Raw genomic sequence first — 20,315 nt, 5'->3', positions numbered from 1 at the left:
CGAGCTTTCGAAGACCCTCTTAGGGGCTTGTTTCAAATGCGCCCATCACGTGATTTTGAGACGCGCTAGCGTCATGACGTCATTGATATCCGCACAGTCTAGCAGTTGTCGCTGCTGTATCTGTAAAGTGAGCTGACGCGAGTTTAAATCCTAGTTTGGGCTCGCGTATGGTCCCTGCCCAAAGTTAAAAAATGACTTTTTAAAAAGAGTTATGTAGTACGTGTCTGTACGTTTAGAAATACGCTTAGCAGACATTGTGAATGATTCACAAGGGGTACTTTGTTCCTTGTTGTGTAGTCTTGTTCCCCCAGAATCTGTAACACATTAATAAACATGTTTTACGTAAGGCAGCACGTATTATAACAATCCAGCGTCACCCCATGTCGATCATATCAGAGAGGCTAAGAAACGCTTCACTAAAGCCGACTTGTATAAGCGCACAACACTCCTCATTAAACGTTTTACTATTCAGTGATTCCCAGATCTGTAGCTGATTTGTATTATTGATTTCTAAAAAGCAATGTGAGTAAAAGCGTGTGCTGCATAACTAATCACAACTGTCTTTAAAACAGAATCAACGCCTTCTGCAATTTAGGGAAAGCCTCGGGATTTCTGCGTTAATGAGACAAAAATGTTGTAAAGAAACTTTGCGAATTCATCCAGAGGTGGACTTAAAGATCACTCAAGTACTGACAAGAAGGAGCAGCTGGATAAGCACATCTGGAGCCAAACTTTCTAAAAAACATCTGACTTTATCAGCAACATCCTTTCGTTGTGAATTCATCTTATCAAAGGGGGGGGGGGGGGGGGGGGTAAATAAGTAGTCTTCTGAAGTGCAGCACAACAAAGTAAATCATTGATGTAAATAGAATTCTTGACAGACTAAGCTGTTGTTGTTTCTGTTTCCTTAAACCATCTTCAGTCCCACAATCCCCCGCAGTCACTGACACGTTTAACGTTCTCTGCTCCTCACCTGTCGTGTCACCCAAAGCATCAACACGGAGTTTCATTCAAGGCTTTACCGTCCGTCCTGTCACACACATAAAATAAGAGACACATGTCCTCTACATATGTGTTCAATAATAATAATAATAATGAGAAAAGCTCAAGATGGTAATATTTATGAGAAGAGCCCTCATGGCATCAGGGTGAGGAGGTGCCTTGTCTCCCGTTACGTCAGCTCGTCTGCCGCCCCTCACTTACATTGACACGCGTTACACTGGGGGGGGGGGGGGGGGAATGCAATGGAGAATACCGACAATGTACACCTTCAGAAGTGCAATAAATCGACTGTACACTGAAGAACTCCATTGTCAAACGTAAAAAAATACAAAGGAGAACATTTCAGACATAACAGTAAATTCCTCCGTGGACCGACAGCGAGCAAGACGAGCTACAAAGTGGGGTCTGATCGCCATAAGCGGCCAAGGGGCACACACCACTAGTCAAGATATCAAACGTGAATGGACATCTTGTTTCATGTTTATAACAAAAAAAGTCATTTGATTGACGATTTCAGCTGTTATTGTGGTTGTTGATTGAGGGTTTAGCGGTTTACATTTTTAAATATTAAATTAATCAGGTGGAATGTGTTCTTACTTTGAGTGTTGGGGGGCTACACGATAAATGTGTCAGTGACTGGGATTGCGCCTCATAACTGGATGATTGGTTAGGAATGATACAGACAGGAGAACTGTCATTTTTATTTAAGGACATTTTGTATTATTGTACTCTGCTGTGACTAAGACGACTTGTTACTGATCGCCTCTCTGGACCTTGAAGATGTGTTCACGAGGAGGGATGTTGCTCGTACAGTCCGAGGCTTTTTTCCACAGCAGGTCCAGATGTGTTTATCTCGCTGCTGTTTGCTGATCTTTAATGCCGACCTCCGTTAAATTCGCCGGATTCTCTTTTCACCATAAAGTCGTCTACAGTGACTGCTGTTTCTGTTTGAATGACAATTGTAATTCGTTGTGCAGCCCGTGGACCACTTGATCATGAACTGCTCACCTCGGAGTGTCCCGTGTGTGTCTGTGTGTCGGTGTGCCGGTGACTGATCTGCGCCGTGTCTCTCAGCCTCTCTGATGAGCTCCGGATTGACACCTTTGAATGTTTGGTGCAGCAGAGCGAATTCAACCTGATCTACCACAGTGGGTTTGTGATCACCTTAGTCAATGGAGGGGTTCATGGACGTCAAATGGCGATGAATAGAAGATGAATTAATGTAAATATGTGAGGTGCCTTACACAATTAGTCATCGCATTGTGATGGCGATTCTGAGTGGAGATGATTCCCGAACAGATCTCTTATGTGATCCTTCCACACTATCTCTCAAAACTATTTAGTTCAAATTGGTTATAAAGATTTCACTCCTATTTGTTTTTTTTTAATTAATAATTTTAATAAGTATTTAATTCGATCGAACTCGAGTTTGCACTACACGCAGAATTTGAAAAGCAACCACCTTAGTCAGTTGAGCCACAAACAACTGAGACGGCGTCTTTACTTCGTAGCGAACCTGCTACTTTTGTGCGCCACAAAATATTATAAAGTATTAATTAATGAAATATCTCAATACTTGAACGAATAATAGAGTCTGTGATTTAAGGATCTCAACTTTTCTTTCTCAATTGTGCTTACCTATATCATGGCAAAGTACAGGGTATAACAGATAGCCCAGCCACAGACAGACACGACACCAAAGTTCAGAAACACACGGCTTTATTACACACTATATACAATTGGTTCCACGCACTCATGACTCACAAGCTCTGTCTTCCTCCACCCGACTCCGGCTCCTCGAAGGGAGTGAGGTGGCCCCTTTTAAAATGCCCCGGATGTGCTCCAGGTGCTTGATGATGGTCTTGGTGTGGCGGAAGTGTTGCCAATGCACCTGGAAGCACTCCGGGCATATGCAGTTCCTGGAGCGGCGGAAGTGCTGCCCTCCAGGGCTCAGGAACCATCCAGGCAGCCCCTTGGTTGGGCCTCGGACCCCCACGGGGTTGTGCTTCCAAGATCCGTATCTGTGGCCCTTGATGCAATTCAGGGGGGCTGCCCTCTTGCATCCAGAGAAGATACTGCCCCCTTCCCGGTCCTTCCCTGATTCAGGTGTCCCGGTGGGGCAAGGTCCCTGGCCACCTGCCACAAGGGATTAAACCTTTATTTTCCATCTACCCTGTTTTAATTATGTCAGAAGAAAGAAAACATTTAAGGATAAATAACAAGGCTCGTTTAAATTTTTTTTTTATTTTTAAAAACAACATTAGGGTTGTGAAACCCCAGACGTCGGGCTGTTAAATGTGACCTCAAGAAAAGATGAGGGTTAATAACAGTAACAAGAGCGATTATAATGATACAGTGCAACAGTGAATATTCATTGAAAGAGCCGGGGCTCCAAGAGAGAGGTGTCTTATTTTGTTTAACTCTTGCTATCGTATAATATATTCTGCCTGTTGGCGTTAGTTCTATATATATATATATATGTATGTATGTATAGACATCAGACACTGGAAGCCGCTGACGAACCCTTCTCTTTGTTGTCAGTCTTTAGCAGCGAAAAAGTAAAAGCAACCAGACGTCATTGAAGTGGATCGTGAGTGTGTGTAACGTTAATGAAAATGGCCAGGAGGTGTCACTAGAGAGCTGAGTGTCTAATGCTTTGAAGTTTCGATACGATTTCTGACACAAAGGATTTAAATGTTTCTGTGGTTCGTGAGGCTTCACTCTGACCATCACTAGTCAGGATTGCTTCTGCTCTCTTCGCGCTCGTGTACTTTTTCCCCTTTTGATTTCGCGCATGCGCCGAACTGTGCCGTCCGTCGGGCACGCGCTTGTCCAGCCGCTCGCTCCCGCACTGCCCCATCATTCATTTCTGATTTTTCTTGAGTTCTGTGTGTTCTTTGCGTTTTTTCCTCTTTCCTCTGAAGTCGGTAAACTTTATTAAAGTGGCGTTGAACAATGTAATTTTACATGGAGCATTCAGGTTTAATTTCCACCAGTTTATCTCATACTGAGGCCTATCCTCTTTAATAAAATCCCTGTGTGCGTCCAGGTGTCCGTGTGTGTGTGTCTTCTGGTGAAGTGCGCATGCGCAGGGCACGGTGCAATGCGCAATATTACTGTCAGAGAAAGTTAGAGGTGTTTTATGGAAATACAAACCAGTATTACTGCGAGAGGAAATTAAAGGTACACAATACAGTGACGCATATTACAGCCACATACAAGCCAGTATTACTGTCAGAGGAGATTAAAGGCATATTACCGACGCGCACGCCTGTATTACCGCCAGAGAAAATTAAAGGTATATTACGGACGTACAAGCCAGCGGACGTACAAGACAGTATTACTGTCACAGAAAATTAAAGACACACAATACACGACGGCAGCTCACGAAGAACGGTCAGCTCAGCAAGTAAACATCAACAAAAGAAAGGCTGAAAGAAAGAAAAATACGACCAACAAACAGAATGAGGTCAAGGTCTCATGCCATTTAATATAGACTGTTCCTACTAATGTTTATGCACTACTGTTCTAGCGCCTGTTATTGTAATGGGCTAAATGACTAGTTAGAAATAATTTAAATGATTTCATTTTTGTTATTTTCTTATCAGGAAAGATGCTCGTGCGGTTTCACTGTAACAGGGAGACTTTGATTTGTTTAATTTGAGATAAAAAATACAAACATTACACAAGCTAGTGCTGGTGGAGGGATACAGTAAAATCTACAGCTGGCATGGCATTATGGGTACAGTTTTGTGATATTTGTAACGGTATTGTTTTATTTAATGTCTTTTATCCTTTCCAACTACTCTCAGTATTTCTGTACACTTTAATACTTTAGCTTACTAGAGATGGCCGTGTTAAATGAAGAACAGGACTCGAGCCAATCGGGCTGTTTGTGTCTGACCACATGAAGCCATCAAAATACAAAATGTGAAAGCTGCAGAGCTCAGCAGAGCCGCGACTTGACTATTATGGGCTGGAGCTCAACTGTCTGTCCTCATTGTTTAAAGTGGTGAGCAGGGGGTCAGTCATGGGGTGCTGAGAATGGGCCACAGTGTTCACAATAAGGGGGCAAACCGACAGATGGCATTTACTGCGAGTGCAGGGCTTTGGAAATTAGGAGCGATTGGGAAAATATTTTGTTAGTTTAAAATATGAAAATTATGTGAAGAAGTTATTTTAAAATGAGAGTAAATTACGTAGCCACATGACTTTGAAGTAGAAGAGTCTTTTGAAATTTATTTTCTTTAAGTAAAGCGTGTTTGAGAAGCAATGCAGTGTGGACGAAAAAGGCACACTGGAAAGCAGACAGATAATATTTTCTCAATTCACTTTATTTATTCATTCGGAGTCGCAGTAAGTAGAGATTCAAAAGAGTATAACTTATTGCCGCAAAGCTCAATTGAACCCTGATCAAAAGCCAGGAGGGGTTTTTTATACTTCAGCATCTCATGATTAATAAGACAGAAAGAACATCCTTATCAAAACAGTAAAGTTAAACAATATGTCTGTTGAGCTAAGCATTATCTGTGTTTTGGAAGCTAAGCACAGGAGAGACACCTTTGCATAAACTACACGTACAGTTCTGCAGCCTTGTGACCTTGTCCCTGAAACATTCACTCTGAGAAAGGGAAAAACAAGAAACAGCTTACATTTTATTCATCTGGACACTATTTCTCCTGAACCCTGGAATAACATATTTTTGTTAGTTCATAAGCCAAAGCGTCTCTCACTGGCAAGTTACAAAATAGTTATTATAAAGATTCTAATTTACTAAACACACAAAATACATGGTGCTGAGGAGAACATTCTTCTTCTACATTCCCCCCTTTTTGAACCAACAAAAATATGGGTGACATAGGAGTAACAAGGGAGAGAGTAGGAGAAGGGGAAGGAGTGGAAGGAAAGGAGGAAGAAATGGGAAGCATGCATTCTTCGTGTAACATATAAGCCTTGGCCACGGAGGCAGTGAAATACTGGGACACAATATATCTAATTAGGGGGGACTATACAGCAGGCCACAAGTAACAGAATGATAAAAGCAACGGCCAGTGAAATAAAAACTGACCTGAGCCATCAGCCCCAGGGGCTAGAAATGCCAGAAGTGGTAGCTAATTTATTTGAAAGGGCAGTTAAACCTGGCAAAGCACGGTGATTGATCCATCGGCAGCCGTATTATTAGGGATGCAAGTGCAGCACACATCACCAAACAGAGCACATACACCCCCCTTTTCAGCAAGGAGCATATCTAATGCTAATCGATTTTGCCAAGTCATAAGGGATGTTCTATCAAGCTGTTCATGTATCCCTTCAACAGCCTCTTTAGTAAAATTCAGGAAACGCTGTTGGTTGTAATATAAGTAATTAATCCAATCTACATTTTTATTTATTGTAACTTGGGGGAAAATAGACTCAAATCCGGCAGCAACTTGATCTCACGCTTGAAATTTATCAGGGACTCCACAAGGGACACCAATGGAATCAAAGTAAACGCCAGGGCCGTGAAGAGAGAATGTGGAGGGGTCAGTAGAGCGGGGTCGACGACGTCGGCCAGAGCTGGACGACACGCGAGGAGAATTCAAAGGGAGGAGGTGGAATGGCATAACAAGTTGGGTTAATGTGCATGTGCCAGTCCAAACAGGGGGAAGAATATCAAGTAATTTTAATCTACTGCACATCCACCAAATATCAGCACGCGGAGTGGACTGTGTCAACAGGAAAAGTGATAATGTAGAATTAAAGGAGGTGGAGTTAACCTGGAAAGTCTGGGAACAGAAGGAAGAAGGGATATGACCAACATCAGTACCTCGGAAGGGGGAACTATAATTACTAGAGAAGCAGGTATAATTGCCTTCATGAGACTGGAACATCGGGGGAGTCATTTGAGGAGTGGGGCGGGGAAGAGGAGAGAAAGTGTAATGCAGTTAGAGTCTTTCAGTGTGGATGGAGAGGTAAAAAGGGCAAGGAGACAAGGAAGACCAACAGGGTAAATATTAGAAAGAGGGAAAGGGATGGTAGCCAAATGTGGCCTGGCCGTAGCACAGGCATAGCAATCAGATTGATTTACTTGCTTAGTCGAATATAATACCCACTGTAACCAACGGTTCTGATCACCATAGCCAGTTTCAATTGAAAAAGTGGATGAGAGGGTGGAAATATTCATAATCTTAACAGAAGAAAAGTCTGAACCAGAAGTTGGGGAGACAGGTGTGTGTGCAGGAGAATGAGGTGTTAGTAACAGGATTGTCAATCTTAATTAGAAATCTCCCTAAAGGGTCTGTTCCAGATACATATGCCCCTAATATATAGGTTCCTGAGTCATGTAAAGAGTTCTTCAAAATGATGATCAAGGGGTTACAATGGTTGTCAACACATTTATGAGAAGCATGTCCTTTTATGATAGAAAATCGATTTTTCAAACCGTATTTTTGGGCCTCAAAAGGTTGAGAACCCCAGTTCTCAGTTCCAGTGTTAGCAAAAACCCATTGCCAGTTGTCGCAGTTACTTCCCTAATAATACTTCGTAACAGTCATACACACGTATTTGTCAGACCAGGTCCACTGGGCTTGTCGACCAGTCCCACAGTTGATAATAGAGCAGAAATCAACCTGCACTGATGTGGTGATTCCTAACAGGAAAGTCAAGGTGACCAGGGCAGTAGACAAGGGAAAAGAAAGCATAGTAGCACAGCAATCAAGGGTGCTATCTCTTGCAATGTGAGGCGTGAATCCAGGCGGGCAATCCTTCCATTTTCACTGCATGTGGTGTGGATAGAAGAACTTGGAACGGTCCTCTCCACCTCGGCTGATGCCAATGTTTCCTCCGAGTGTCATGGACGAGGATCCAAGTGCCTAAGGGAATCGGCGTGTCTTTAGATGGAAGATTAGTCCTCCAGGCCTGGTTAACCTGCTCGTGGACTTCTTTCAGAGTATCTCGGAGACCTGTAAGACAAGAGAGAAGATCATTGTCCACAGTATGCAGGTTAACATTTGTCGTCCGGTCAGAATTTCAAACGGCGACAGTCCTAATAGCCGGTGTGTTCTACCCCTCAATCTCATTAAGGCCAGAGGCAAAGTGTCTGGCCAGGATAAATTTGTCTGCTCACAGATTTTTGCTAATTTAGATTTGAGGGTGCCATTATCAGTTTGCAATTTCTGTGGTATGCCCCACCTAGGAATAATTTCTTTGATTAAAGCTTAGGCTACAGTTTTAGCATCAGCGTGTTTAGAAGGAAAAGCTTCCACCCATCGGGAGAACACATCAACAATTATTAGACAATAACGGTAACCTTTAGACGGAGTTAGTTCAATGAAATCCATTTGGAGGTGTTCAAACGGACCCATTGGATTAGGTGTAACGGCGGGACTTACCTGGGTGCCCTTTCCTACATTAGACTTTTGACATAATGCACAGCATCTGCAGAACTGCTCTGCATATGTAGAAAAGCCTGCAGCTTCCCAGTGTTTTTCAACATCCTGAATCATGGCGTCCCTTCCAGCATGGTCTAGACCATGAGCGATTTTTGCCATACCTGGGAAAGAAGCCTTTGGGAGGAAAGGTTTGTTAGTTTGCCTATGGGTCCAGACTCCATCAGAGAGGGACCCTTCTTTGGACCATTTTCTTTTTTCTCTCTCTGTGGCTGCACTCTGTAAAGAAACAAGTTGATTATCAAGGTCCTGGTTATTTCTCTGTTGGAATAAAGAAATTGGTGTGTTATTATATGCAGCCTGTTTAGCAAAGTGATCAGCTAATTCGTTTCCTTTGCTGACAGGATCTTGTTTTCCTATGTGAGCTTGACATTTAACGATCGCTAACTTTGATGGTTTAGTTATAGCTTCTAAGAGGGATTCAATCAGTTTTTGATGTTGGATCAGTTTGCCAGCGCTGGTCTTAAATCCTCTTAATTTCCATAAGGCTCCATGATCATGGCAGACTCCAAAAGCATATCTGGAATCCGTATAAATTGTTATAATTTTCCCTTCGGACAACTGACATGCTCGGGTGATAGCTATCAATTCAGCTGCCTGCGCGCTTAAATTTGATGAAATTCGGTTTGCTTCCAGCAGGTGGCCACCTTTCACTACTGCATAGCTGGTCGAGGGTGTTCCATTTTCCAATCGCAAAGAACATCCGTCCACAAAAATTAATTCTCCAATATCTAACGGTGTTTCGTGTAGGTCTGGTCTAGGCTTTACAACTTTAGCTATTTCATCATGACAGTCATGTGGCTCTCCGTCTTCTTCAGTGCGTGGCTCCTGTGTCCATTTCAAAGGCAGTTTCTTTGCCATTAAAGTCAATAAAAGATCAGTTTCAGCATGACGAGTAAGCAAAGGAAACTGGAAAAAGTGGCTGGGGTCCCTGATAATTCTTAGGACCAAGGAATGTCATTAGGCTCAGGGAGAGGGGGTGACAGAGGCGCTTGTGTGGGCAGTTGCGTCTGAAATGTCCAAGTTCACCGCAGCAGCGGCAGGCATATGACGCTGGCGTCTGCTCCGAAGGGTTAGGCATCTGAGCAAAAGGATTATTACGGTTTGATAAATGGAACCCGCGTCCTCTTCCGTGCCCTCGCCCTCGACCTCCAAAGAATTTTCCACATCCTCTCCCCCTAGCCAGGTCAGTTCTTCTAGTATAATAATTTATTTGTGCAGCCAAAAGTTTGGTCTGTGTGTCTGACTCTTTTAATTTAGTCTGTCTGTCAGCATGCTCTGCATGACGCTTGTCTTCCTCGAACGTTGCGGTCTTCCAGCCTTTTGCAGGACGTGCAGACTTTGCTTTGAATGTCACTTCTCAGTCTCGAGATGAAAGGAGGCACTGCAGCATGAGTTCTATCGTTTGTATTGTCTAGCCCAGAGTGATTAGCCATCAGATCTTGCAATCGGTGAGCCGGCTGAAATTAGTGACCAGTTTGTGCCCTTTTTATATTTTTCTGCCAGGGCTCCTTTCAAAGGCTCTCACTGGGCGAGGAAGGACCTTCATTCCAACACCGAGGGACACCGTTATGATCACCGTGATTTACAGTTGCCCATGTGGTGCTCAGCTGTCGACAGAGCACCTGTGTCCACTCTGCAGCATTTGTTTTATACATGTTATCCAGCTGCTGTAACAGCTCCACAAATTGCAGTCCACGGACTGCTCGTGCGCTGGGAGACAGATGACTCTTTTAATTTCTGCCATTACAATCCAGTAGCACCTTGTGAATGATCTGAATTATCTTCTTTAGGGTCAATATGTGAGGATGGGTCATAATGATATTGTTCATCGTAAAAACCTGCTCCAGACGGTTCATCTGTTAACAGGGGTGTTGTTGGAGAAGAGGGTGCAGGAGGTGGAAGCGGGGGAGTTTTGGTAAGGAGGGGGTGGACAGATTACGGGGTATAGGGGGTCTTTCTTTTCGGTCTGCTTTCTTTTACTTTCAGGCTTGGGCGCTGTCTCTATCTTCACTTTCTGCAACGCTAGCAATAATTCTTCCTTGTCTTTTTTGTGTTTTGACTTCAGCAGCCAGCAGGTTGTTACGCCTCTGCTTATTCCACTTCTTACATGCCTTTTAAAATCCAACCCAGTCTGCTTCTCTATTAACTGTTTAGGGGACCCGCCTTTCAATCCCGACGGTGTACTAGGAGCCTGGTGATTCTCTGAAAATAATCCTTCTAACATTAGGTTTTGAGGACCCTGGGGGACCTGTTTGACTGGCGTGCCATTACAATTTCCCATAGTAAGCGGCAGGCCTTCAACAGAGAGCAACTCAATCCCCGATTATTTCTCGTCCCACTTGTCGTCCCCGGAATCAACCAGTCGACAAGTGGAAATCAACCTCCCCTCTTCCAAATTTCACACGTACTCTAACTGCCCCTTTCACCCCTATTCCTCTTAATATAGGAACGTGCCACTCGGTCCTTTCTACTCGAATTCTTAAGGGATGACTTACTAGCATTCACACTGTGCCGTCACTCTCTATGAATCCCTAAAACCCTTCTAGGTTGATACGGTATGATTCTCTATTCTTTCAGCATGCTTTTATTTTTTATTCTCTTTTATTATTATTTTCTTTTTTCTTTTCCCCGTATACTTCTATTTCTTCCAGCACACCAGTCAAACCAACGGGAATTCCCCGAATCTACTCACCGCGACTCCTTCTGCCTGCCTGGAAAAATCCCATCCAGTTGCTTTTCGTTTCGGTCAGGAGGAGGTCAGCGACTCCCCACGCAGGAAAACGCCCAAGGTTGGCCAGTCCTAACTTTTACCGGAGCTGGTCCTCGATCCGCGGAAATCGGTCCACTTGGATGAACCCGCCCAGGGAGTCGTCTGCCCGTCTCCTGCCCCACGTTGGGCGCCAAAAACTGTGGACGAAAAAGGCACACTGGAAAGCAGACAGATAATATTTTCTCAATTCACTTTATTTATTCATTCGGAGTCGCAGTAAGTAGAGATTCAAAAGAGTATATCTTATTGCCGCAAAGCTCAATTGAACCCTGATCAAAAGCCAGGAGGGGTTTTTTTATACTTCAGCATCTCATGATTAATAAGACAGAAAGAACATCCTTATCAAAACAGTAAAGTTAAACAATATGTCTGTTGAGCTAAGCATTATCTGTGTTTTGGAAGCTAAGCACAGGAGAGACGCCTTTGCATAAACCACATGTACTTTCTGCAGCCTTGTGACCTTGTCCCTGAAACATTCACTCTGAGAAAGGGAAAAACAAGAAACAGCTTACATTTTATTCATCTGGACACTATTTTTCCTGAACCCTGGAATAACATATTTTTGTTAGTTCATAAGCCAAAGCGTCTCTCACTGGCAAGTTACAAAATAGTTATTATAAAGATTCTAATTTACTAAACACACAAAATACATGGTGCTGAGGAGAACATTCTTCTTCTACAGCAGTTATGTGAAGAAGCGTTAATCCAAATGGCAGGGACTTTAAAGTGAACCAATTCTTTACACCCCAATGACGTTACGTCCTATTAAGAATTGTTTTCTCGGATGAAGTCTGTTCTCGGTTTATATTAATGTATGTGAAAATACGCCAGTCAATATCATAATTAGATTAATTACAGATAGCGCTGACTATGGAAACACCTTTTTTTAATTAATTAATTATTTTTTTTTAAATTCACGTCTTCTCGACTCGACTCAACTCTGCTTGGTTTGAATGTATTCCTTATAACTTGAGACTTGATTTAAAGCACCAAGGTCAGGACTTGAAGCTTAAATGAGACTTTGATATGTAGGACTTTGTCTCTTCTCTGGTCTCGAGCATCACAAGAGAGTACACAATAAAAAATAAAAATATAAATAAAAATTATTATAGTAAAAAACTGGCAGCTGTGGTTGCCAGAGTGCATAGTGAATGTTTATTGGTGGAGGATTGTCTTTCTACAATCCTGTTATTGGTGATGACGGTGATAACTCGCCTTGTTTAACTGCGTCTACTTGACGTTTATTCATTTGTGTTAAGTGGAAAGGAGTTGAGGACCTCTAGAGTTTGTTGTTGGCATTCATCTTGAGCATCTTTTACTTACAGGGCATGGTAATATATTGAATTTTTAGCTTCATATTTAAGAAAAATCCATATATTAAAGTCAATATTATGATTTCCCACAACTTCTCTTAAATAAAATTTGCATCCATTAGGGGTGAAGTACCGTAATACCCTGGATAGGAGTGCATGTGTAAGATATAAAACTTAACAATCTCTTCATTTTTTGTAAAGGTAAACTACAAACCATATATTAACTTCAAGGTATATGCACAGCTGAACTCATAGTTACCCTCCCCAACTCCACTGTCACTGAATATGTCACAGTCCTTCAAGTGCTTTTAAAAGTCCCAACGGAGATGACCCCTTTCAGCAAGCTGCTCCTCTTCAGGTGACCACACACACCACACTGGACTTTGTGATCCTCAGTAAATCCTTTTATTCCATTAAACTCTACACTGAGTGTTTTCTCTGTTCTCTACCAAAGAGTAGCTGTCTGTAACACAGATGCCTGTGATAAGCCAAATTCATTGGCTGTAAATGATGCAAATATAGAGACAGCCGCTTGGCTTGTCATGGACATTTGTATAAAAAAATGTTAAAGAGTTAAAGTTTTCATTTATCTGTTTTAGCCCCCTTCACAGATTAAGATGGTATCAGCACAATGGTGTACCAGCGGTTGGTTCACCAGGATGCTCGAAGGGCTGCCTGGAGGCCTACAGGTGCTCCGAGAGCAAGTCATGGGGCTCAAACTTACCGACACCGAGGCACGCGTCTGAGGCCGGTTTTCGGGTGGACTTACAGTTTCTGACGTACGAGTGCAGAGGCACGCTCCCATTATCACTACAGTAGAGAGGGTAAAAGTGCAATATTTAAAGTCAGAGAAACCGGTCAGAAGGATAGACAGCTGAGTTTTAAAGAAGCCGGCAAAAGAAATTCAGAATTGAAAGATGGAGAAAGTTGAACAGAACTCACTTAATAGGGGCTGAACGGGGAGCCCGTAAGTCACCAAGACAGATGGGTACGTGTGCGCGAGAGAGAGCGAGAGCGCAGGAACATTTCAATAGGGTGGACTGCACCTGAGCAGCTGTTGACAAATGGTGCAGTCCTGTCGTGTCTGATTATTGGAAGTCCGTGTGAAACACAAAGGCGGATTGGATGGTCAAAAGGGCTCGTGATATAAAACCAGGGTCCGAACACCAGAGGTGGTCTTTTGACCAGGTCTTTGAGCTTTAATGTAGATCTGTGCTACTGATTTGTTTAACTGAGTAGTGGAGATACGTACCATTCTTTTTTTACTATTTAATTGTCTTTTTTTCAGCCTGTCCTTCATCATCCGTTTTGTAGCTGGACGAAGGAGGTGGTCTTCACTTTTGATTTGGGAACCACTGTAAATATTATAAGTAACACTTGCACACTCATTTTTCTTTTTGCAAGTGTCTTTGCATTGGACTTTGTAAATTTTTTTGCAAGACATTGGTTTGTAAAATAGTTTGGACACTGCTGGAATAGTACAGAATCCTGTTTTTGAGTAGTCTTTTTCAATCTGAGTCTCTCTTACTCCATCTCCTGGTTGCTGAGTAGCATCTACTGAAACCCCAAGTTGGGAATTTTACAACAGGGTCCCCAGTGTGACCCGGGGTGTCACGGTGACCTAAAAGAGAATTTTTTTTTCCCCCTGAGTCACCAACTGTAAGCTCTGAATAAAGTGTAGACAGTAAGATTGCTCTAACAATAACATCAGACATTGCCAGGGATTCGTCTGCCAGAGTTCCATGTCCTGTGCTGCTCTTTTGATTCTCTTCAACTGCCAAGAAAGGGGTGAGAACCGTCCTTCCACCCCTGCCAAAATGATGAAGTGTCCTCCTCGTCTGCCTCCATCAGGAAGATTCCCAAGTGAGGCGTCACTTTAGAAAACAATGAATGTCAATGACTCCTCTCTTCCTAGGTGTTGAAACTTCAAGGCCACTTTCCCAGAATTCATTTTGCGGTGACCTGGTTGGCGTCATGGATTGTTTGCACATTAGCAGGTTTTGTGCTGGATGCTGAAATGAAGACATCAAACGTTACATCAGGTCTGCTTTGGCTGCCACCCAGAGAGTCGGCCCTCTTTTTGACTTTAGTTGTCCAGTTCAGGTGCACTGAGGGGATCATCTCTTTTTATGACTCTAGAAGGTTCTATGTCAGTGGTTTGAAGATTCTCTGTGTAGATTTCTTGCTGTGTACATATTGCTCCATTGAGACTTACAAACTCCAGTCACACAGAGTCGAAGTGATCACGGCCTTCATGACAAACCTGGAAAGCTGGATATGGAATGACTGAGATGTGAAGCTGCCCATATAAAATCATCAACATGGCATGCAAGTATTCCAGTCACAGTACCATCTTCATCCAGCCAGTAAAAAACTGTAGGATCCACTTGTGAAACTTTTCCTGCTGTCTTCAGCGTGATCTCCTTTACTACCAGTGAAGTGAAGCATTTTCAGAATTCACCTGTCTCTGGAGTGCTCTCCGTATTTGGTCTGAACACTCGGCTTCAGTAAATGATCTTCTTGGAGTGTGCAGTGCTGGAATATGTGCTCCACTGACACACTCCTAGTGGTGCCTTCTAGGGCGGGTGGTCTGTCCACGAGAACACAAGGAAGATTTGGATTTCGGCCAAACACCTGCTGATATGAGCTGTACCCATAAATATTGTGCATGGTATTCTTTACCATTAGTGCCCAGTGGCGCTAATCTGGCACTAACCAGTCACATCCAGTATTCTTTATCTCTTTCTGTATAATTTCTGTGAGTGTCTGATTGTGTCTGTCAGGTAGTCCATTACCCCAGGGACTGTATGCAGCGGTGGTCTTTGTTTCAATGTTAAAATTCTCTGCCATCTCTCTGATTCCCCACCATTATCACTAAGTAGTTTCTGAGGAGCTCCATGTACTCTTATCTGAGAACGAATGAATGAATTGTGTCACAATTTCTGATGGTCTCTTTGTCTTTACAACACTTCCTGCACTGAAACGTGTGAATGTGTCAATGATGTGAAGACCCCATACTCCTGTTTGACGTTCATGTCAGTCTATAGCCGCAGTTTCATTGTATTCATAGGCTAGTGGCAAACCAACAGCTGCTCTGAGTTTGGGTTTGACGTATTTCAGGCGAGTCTCACAATTCTAAACAATTTATTTAAGTAAGGAAGCCCACTCTGCCTCTTTGATTCCAGTGTAATGAAGCAGTTTGTGTAATCGGTCCAGTGAAGCAGGTCCACATTGGAGGTGAAGGTTTAACAAAGCCTTTTACTTCTCTCCTGTACTCCTGTTTTCTGAGACTCTTAGAATCTCACGTTCACAATGCTCATCGTTTTTATTTCTTTATCTGAGATGTTCACACAGTAATGAGCAGAGCTGGTTAATTCAAGAGTCACTGGCTGATTAAACATCACTGCTTTGTCATTTTCATTATCTAAAAGTGTCCCTGCCCTTTTTAAGGACGTTTTACTTAACAACATTGGCATTTCAGCTGGCACCACTTCTCTTTCAGTGCCACATCGCGTCTCTCCAATCTTTACAGGAATTTTCACTTGTTTGGTGGAATTCACAACTTTGCCACCTCCAAATATGAAAGCTCTGCGGCTTGAAATGTTTGAGTTCCTCAGCTTTTGGACTTCATTCTGGTGAGGCTGACTAATGTCGTTGTCTAAGCGTTTCTCTCCATAGACTTTGAGTGTGCCAGTAGAATCAATTACCGCTAATCCTGAAGATTCGACCAAAACACTAAATGTGTCTGAGTTTGATTCCTTTGTAAATGACGTCATGTTTCATTCTTCACACTCCTCTGTATTTTCTAGTCTCCTCTGTTATTATCACCTGTTCATTTATTTTTGTGCAGTCTTTAGCTCAGTGCTCTGATGATAATGTATTGTGATCTCCTACCATATTTGTCTAACAGATTATTGCCTGGCAATGGCGACTTCTTCTGGCTGCGTTACAAAGGCCACCTGTTGTGTTGTTTCCAGACTTGCCTTTCTCCAAAAATTCTTATTAGCGCTAATTCCATTGAAGCAAAAGTAAGTGCCATCCATGCTTTTAATGCCAGCTGCCTTTTGTTCATATCACAGCATCAGGACAGCCATGTTATATCTACACGTGCAGGTCACTGCATGTCACATCATCACATTTACGGACCTCATCGTCACAGTTTTTAACGAGACTTGGCCTGCTGATTCGGTCATCTGAGTGACCCATGGAACTGAAATTGCACGTGTCTTGGATCAATTTAAGATCACAAAGTCTGGGGGGTATGGGAGGGGGATTATAACTTTGACTGGCTATATCTCTGTAAAGATAAGTTTAATAGAAATGGTTCTCATATCGTTTTCAATCTCTTTTCCAGCTCTCTGGTTTGTGTAAATACTATGCTATCCCCAAACTGAAAAATAACCATGTTATGAGTGATTATAAGATTAAAAATTGAATATAGAAAAAAATATTTTAAAATTGGTCAATTTTTGTACTAAGATAGCTTAAAATGTCATGAACATCTGCAGAAAACTTGCTTTGACTAAAATCTGTGATGATGAGGTCCAAATGTGTGATGATTTGACGTTGAATTACCCATCAGGAGTATCTCTGCTCCAAATCGATGATCTAATCCACCATAGAAACTGCACTCGCCCTTTTAATTCTGTAAAATCTGAATATCCTCATAGATACGATCCTTTATCTCCTTTAAACACAACATCAAGCCTTTCTATCAGAATAGTCACACCTTCATCTTTGTTCAGGTCTTCTGCTCAAAGTGACATCTCAATGCTGTCCCTGTAAGTGACAGTACAACCCCAAGTGTGTGTTTTTTATTTCTAAGCTCAGTAACCCGTGTTCATATTAAATCTTTCTTTTTTCAGCTCTCGTATGCCTTTCTCTTGTCAAAAGCTGGCAGGATTCTATAATTATCAGCCATCCTCAACTACGAATGTTAAACTTAAATAACAACACAACACCTTTGATGTTAGCCACACACTTTTTATTCTTCTCTCACATAAAACACACCCGTCATGAGTAACCTCCTACAAACCCACTCTCCTCAAACCCTGAATGTCCTACTCCCAGTCGAGATGAAGTCCTGTAATCCCACAAATAGGAGCACATATATAAGATATGGAATATAACAACTTAACAGAATGAAGCTCTCAATGCGCAGTTCAAGTCCAGCGAGGATATCCAACAAAGCCCTAAATATGATGGCTTTAATAGACCTGCCATTGCTGTGTCCAAACATGATGGTGCTGTGTAGATAAAGTGTTGTCATATCTACATGGTGGCACTGAAATGTATGCCAATCCCCTTTAATGAAGGTCTGCAGTGCACTTTGATCCCATCTGAATTGTTAGTTTTGTGATTTTAAACTGTGAAGCAGAGGAGGAAATCAAGAGAGATGTGTCTTTGAATCAAACCTCATGGAGGGCACTGTGACCCTGAAGTGTGCTCATTATTTTTACTGACATTATGAAGTTAATTCTCCCGTTTTTATTTTCACAGGGCTTTTCCATTTCACTTGTCCATACACTGAGGTGTCTAATGGCCTCCAGCTCAGGGCTGTCCATGTGAGAAGTGAATCTGAGAGGAGAAGGGCAGACACTTGAAGAGAGAGAAGAGTTTCCCACAGAGTATGGCCTCTGCCAAAGAAGATGGTGTGAATGAAAGGACAGTGGACATTAAAGAAGAGGACTGTGAGCGGCTCACACCAGAGGGTGTGTGTGTGAAGCTGGAGGATCACGAAGAAAGAATTTCAATTTTTAAAGAGGAGGAGGAGTGCAAGGGGGTGACTGCCACCATTAAAGCTGAGGATTTGAATGATTTCTCTGTTGGTCTTGAACTTCAAAAGCATGAAACTGAGGATATTTTCAAGCAAGATGCCTGTGAAGAATCTCCATCCAGTTTACAGCCCTGGTCCACTAATACGGGACGACTGGCTATGCAGGAGAATTCTGTAGAGCTGAAATCAGAGTTATCGGAGTCTGGAGAGAAAATCACCGAGGGAAATGGGAGAGAAGGAGAAGAGTCACCTGGGAGTGTTGGAATAAGTGAGTAATGTGATTAAATATAAAAGAAAGAGAGCATTTATAAATTCTAATGTGGTTACTTTGATGTTTTTAGAAGATTGAAATGAGAGTGGAAAACATGGTTAATTGAACTTGGATGAAGACCACCTGCTCGGGTGCATGATAACAAAGAATTGGTTACCTGATAAATAATAAATTAGAAAAACTTGGGTGAATACGGAAAAATCTAAAGTGTTGAGCACATGACTTGAATTTCATGAAGCTTTGACGTATGTTAGGCCAACAGTGCATTATGTTCAATGAGAATATCAAAAGTCATATTTTGTTAACAATGTGTATATTTCTTAAATTGTGTGGCAGTTAAGGTAGAAATGTCCACAAAAAGAAATAAATAAGTACGAATCAAATCCTCACCCCAGTGCACTAAATAAGAGTGAATTTGCTCAAGCCAGTGCACACCTAATATGTGCCTCATCTTTCTAATGGTAATCTCGTGCACTTTGACGTTAACAGTGACAAGAGCTACCTGTACGAGCCATGATGACATTCAGGGGGTCTCAGGGTCTTCTTTCAGCATCTTGTGTTCTACTCTCAGCCTGAACTTGCTGGGGCAGCATGGCCTGGACAAGTTGGCAGTGATGTGACATCTTCACTTGGAGATGATCTTCAAGACAGATGCAACGTTGATTTCCAGTTGTTTAGAGATCTTTTTTAATCCATTCGCAGACTTCTAGGCATCTTTAATCTTCTTCCAGAAGTTCTTTGTGAGGACTTTTAACTTTGACATGGTGATTACAAACACTTTAGCAATAAAGAACAAGCCAAACTAAGTATCTGAAGTAGCGTAAATAAGAGGGCAGGTTCACAGAAGACCCTGTCTAATGAGGTTCTAATCATTTGAACCTGAACTGGTACACCTGATTCTGATCTGAGTCTTTGAGATGGTGATTTACTTTTGAGGAGTGGACTTACTTTTTTTCACTTGGAAAATTTACATCTTCATTTCTTTAAAATATACAATTAACTATATAATGTAAATATGGGCTTGTGTTTATTATATCCTCTTCACCTATAGATACAGCTTAAATGAAGATCAAGTCTTGACATGTTAAAAAAATTAAACGCATTCAGTGTATACTTTTAACATGATTGTATATGTATACCATACCATAATATTCTCATATACAGTTATTTTAACGTAGGATCATGAGAGGGGGATCACAGTGAATCCCATCAGTATCCGACACCATGCCTGTATGAGGTGCCTGTCCATCTTGGGCCCTTCCATCCCTGCAGTCAAGTCAGTTTGGAGTCACCACTCGACTTCACCTGCATGTTTCTGGGGATGAGGAGAAGAATAACAGGAGGAAGATGCATGCAAACATGGGAAGACCATTCAAAGACCACATGTAGAACAACTGTGGGTGGGATTTGACCCTGGGACACCTGAACAATAAAGCAGCTGTGCTAAACACTGTTGCCCCCCTAATACAAGTGGATATTGGTGGTATGTTAATTTTTTAGGCCAGATTAGTTTCTCAATGTAAATGGAAATATCATCACATACATTACAAATAAGAAGAGAAAACCCAAATTCAGACACATGATTGGGTAGGGAGGCTCTGATTGGGGTCTTAAGAGCTGATATTGATCTGCTGATATCAATAATAATACCGTGTTTTTTTTCTAAAATAATAAATATATTTTTTAGCCATGCATAAGCTTCACATTCCATAACAAAGTGTTACTTTTTTATTGCAAAATGTAGTTGACGAGA

General features: G+C 42.1%; 3 protein-coding genes across 6 annotated transcripts in view; 1 reads left to right on the top strand and 2 right to left on the bottom strand.

The window, feature by feature from the left end:
• The window catches only part of LOC114651549 (tripartite motif-containing protein 16-like), a 451,159-nt gene that overhangs the window by 41,168 nt on the left and 389,676 nt on the right, over nt 1-20,315 (bottom strand). The gene's annotated exons all lie outside the window — the stretch shown is intronic.
• The window catches only part of LOC114651545 (gastrula zinc finger protein XlCGF57.1-like), a 458,276-nt gene that overhangs the window by 390,685 nt on the left and 47,276 nt on the right, over nt 1-20,315 (bottom strand). The gene's annotated exons all lie outside the window — the stretch shown is intronic.
• Nucleotides 1-20,315, top strand: part of LOC114652442 (gastrula zinc finger protein XlCGF26.1-like) — a 188,562-nt gene that overhangs the window by 161,145 nt on the left and 7,102 nt on the right. Inside the window, exon 2 of one of the 4 annotated variants that reach the window (XM_051927849.1) lies at nt 18,015-18,559. The exons of the other annotated variants lie outside the window; for them this stretch is intronic. Within the exon in view, the coding sequence (XP_051783809.1) occupies nt 18,145-18,559 (415 nt within the window). The 5' untranslated portion in view covers nt 18,015-18,144. The remainder of the gene's footprint in view (nt 1-18,014; nt 18,560-20,315) is intronic. 4 annotated transcript variants of the gene reach the window in all.

Source organism: Erpetoichthys calabaricus, chromosome 5 (assembly GCF_900747795.2).
Source record: "Erpetoichthys calabaricus chromosome 5, fErpCal1.3, whole genome shotgun sequence".
Lineage (NCBI taxonomy): Eukaryota > Metazoa > Chordata > Cladistia > Polypteriformes > Polypteridae > Erpetoichthys > Erpetoichthys calabaricus.
This window is presented reverse-complemented; position numbering and strand designations above follow the sequence as displayed.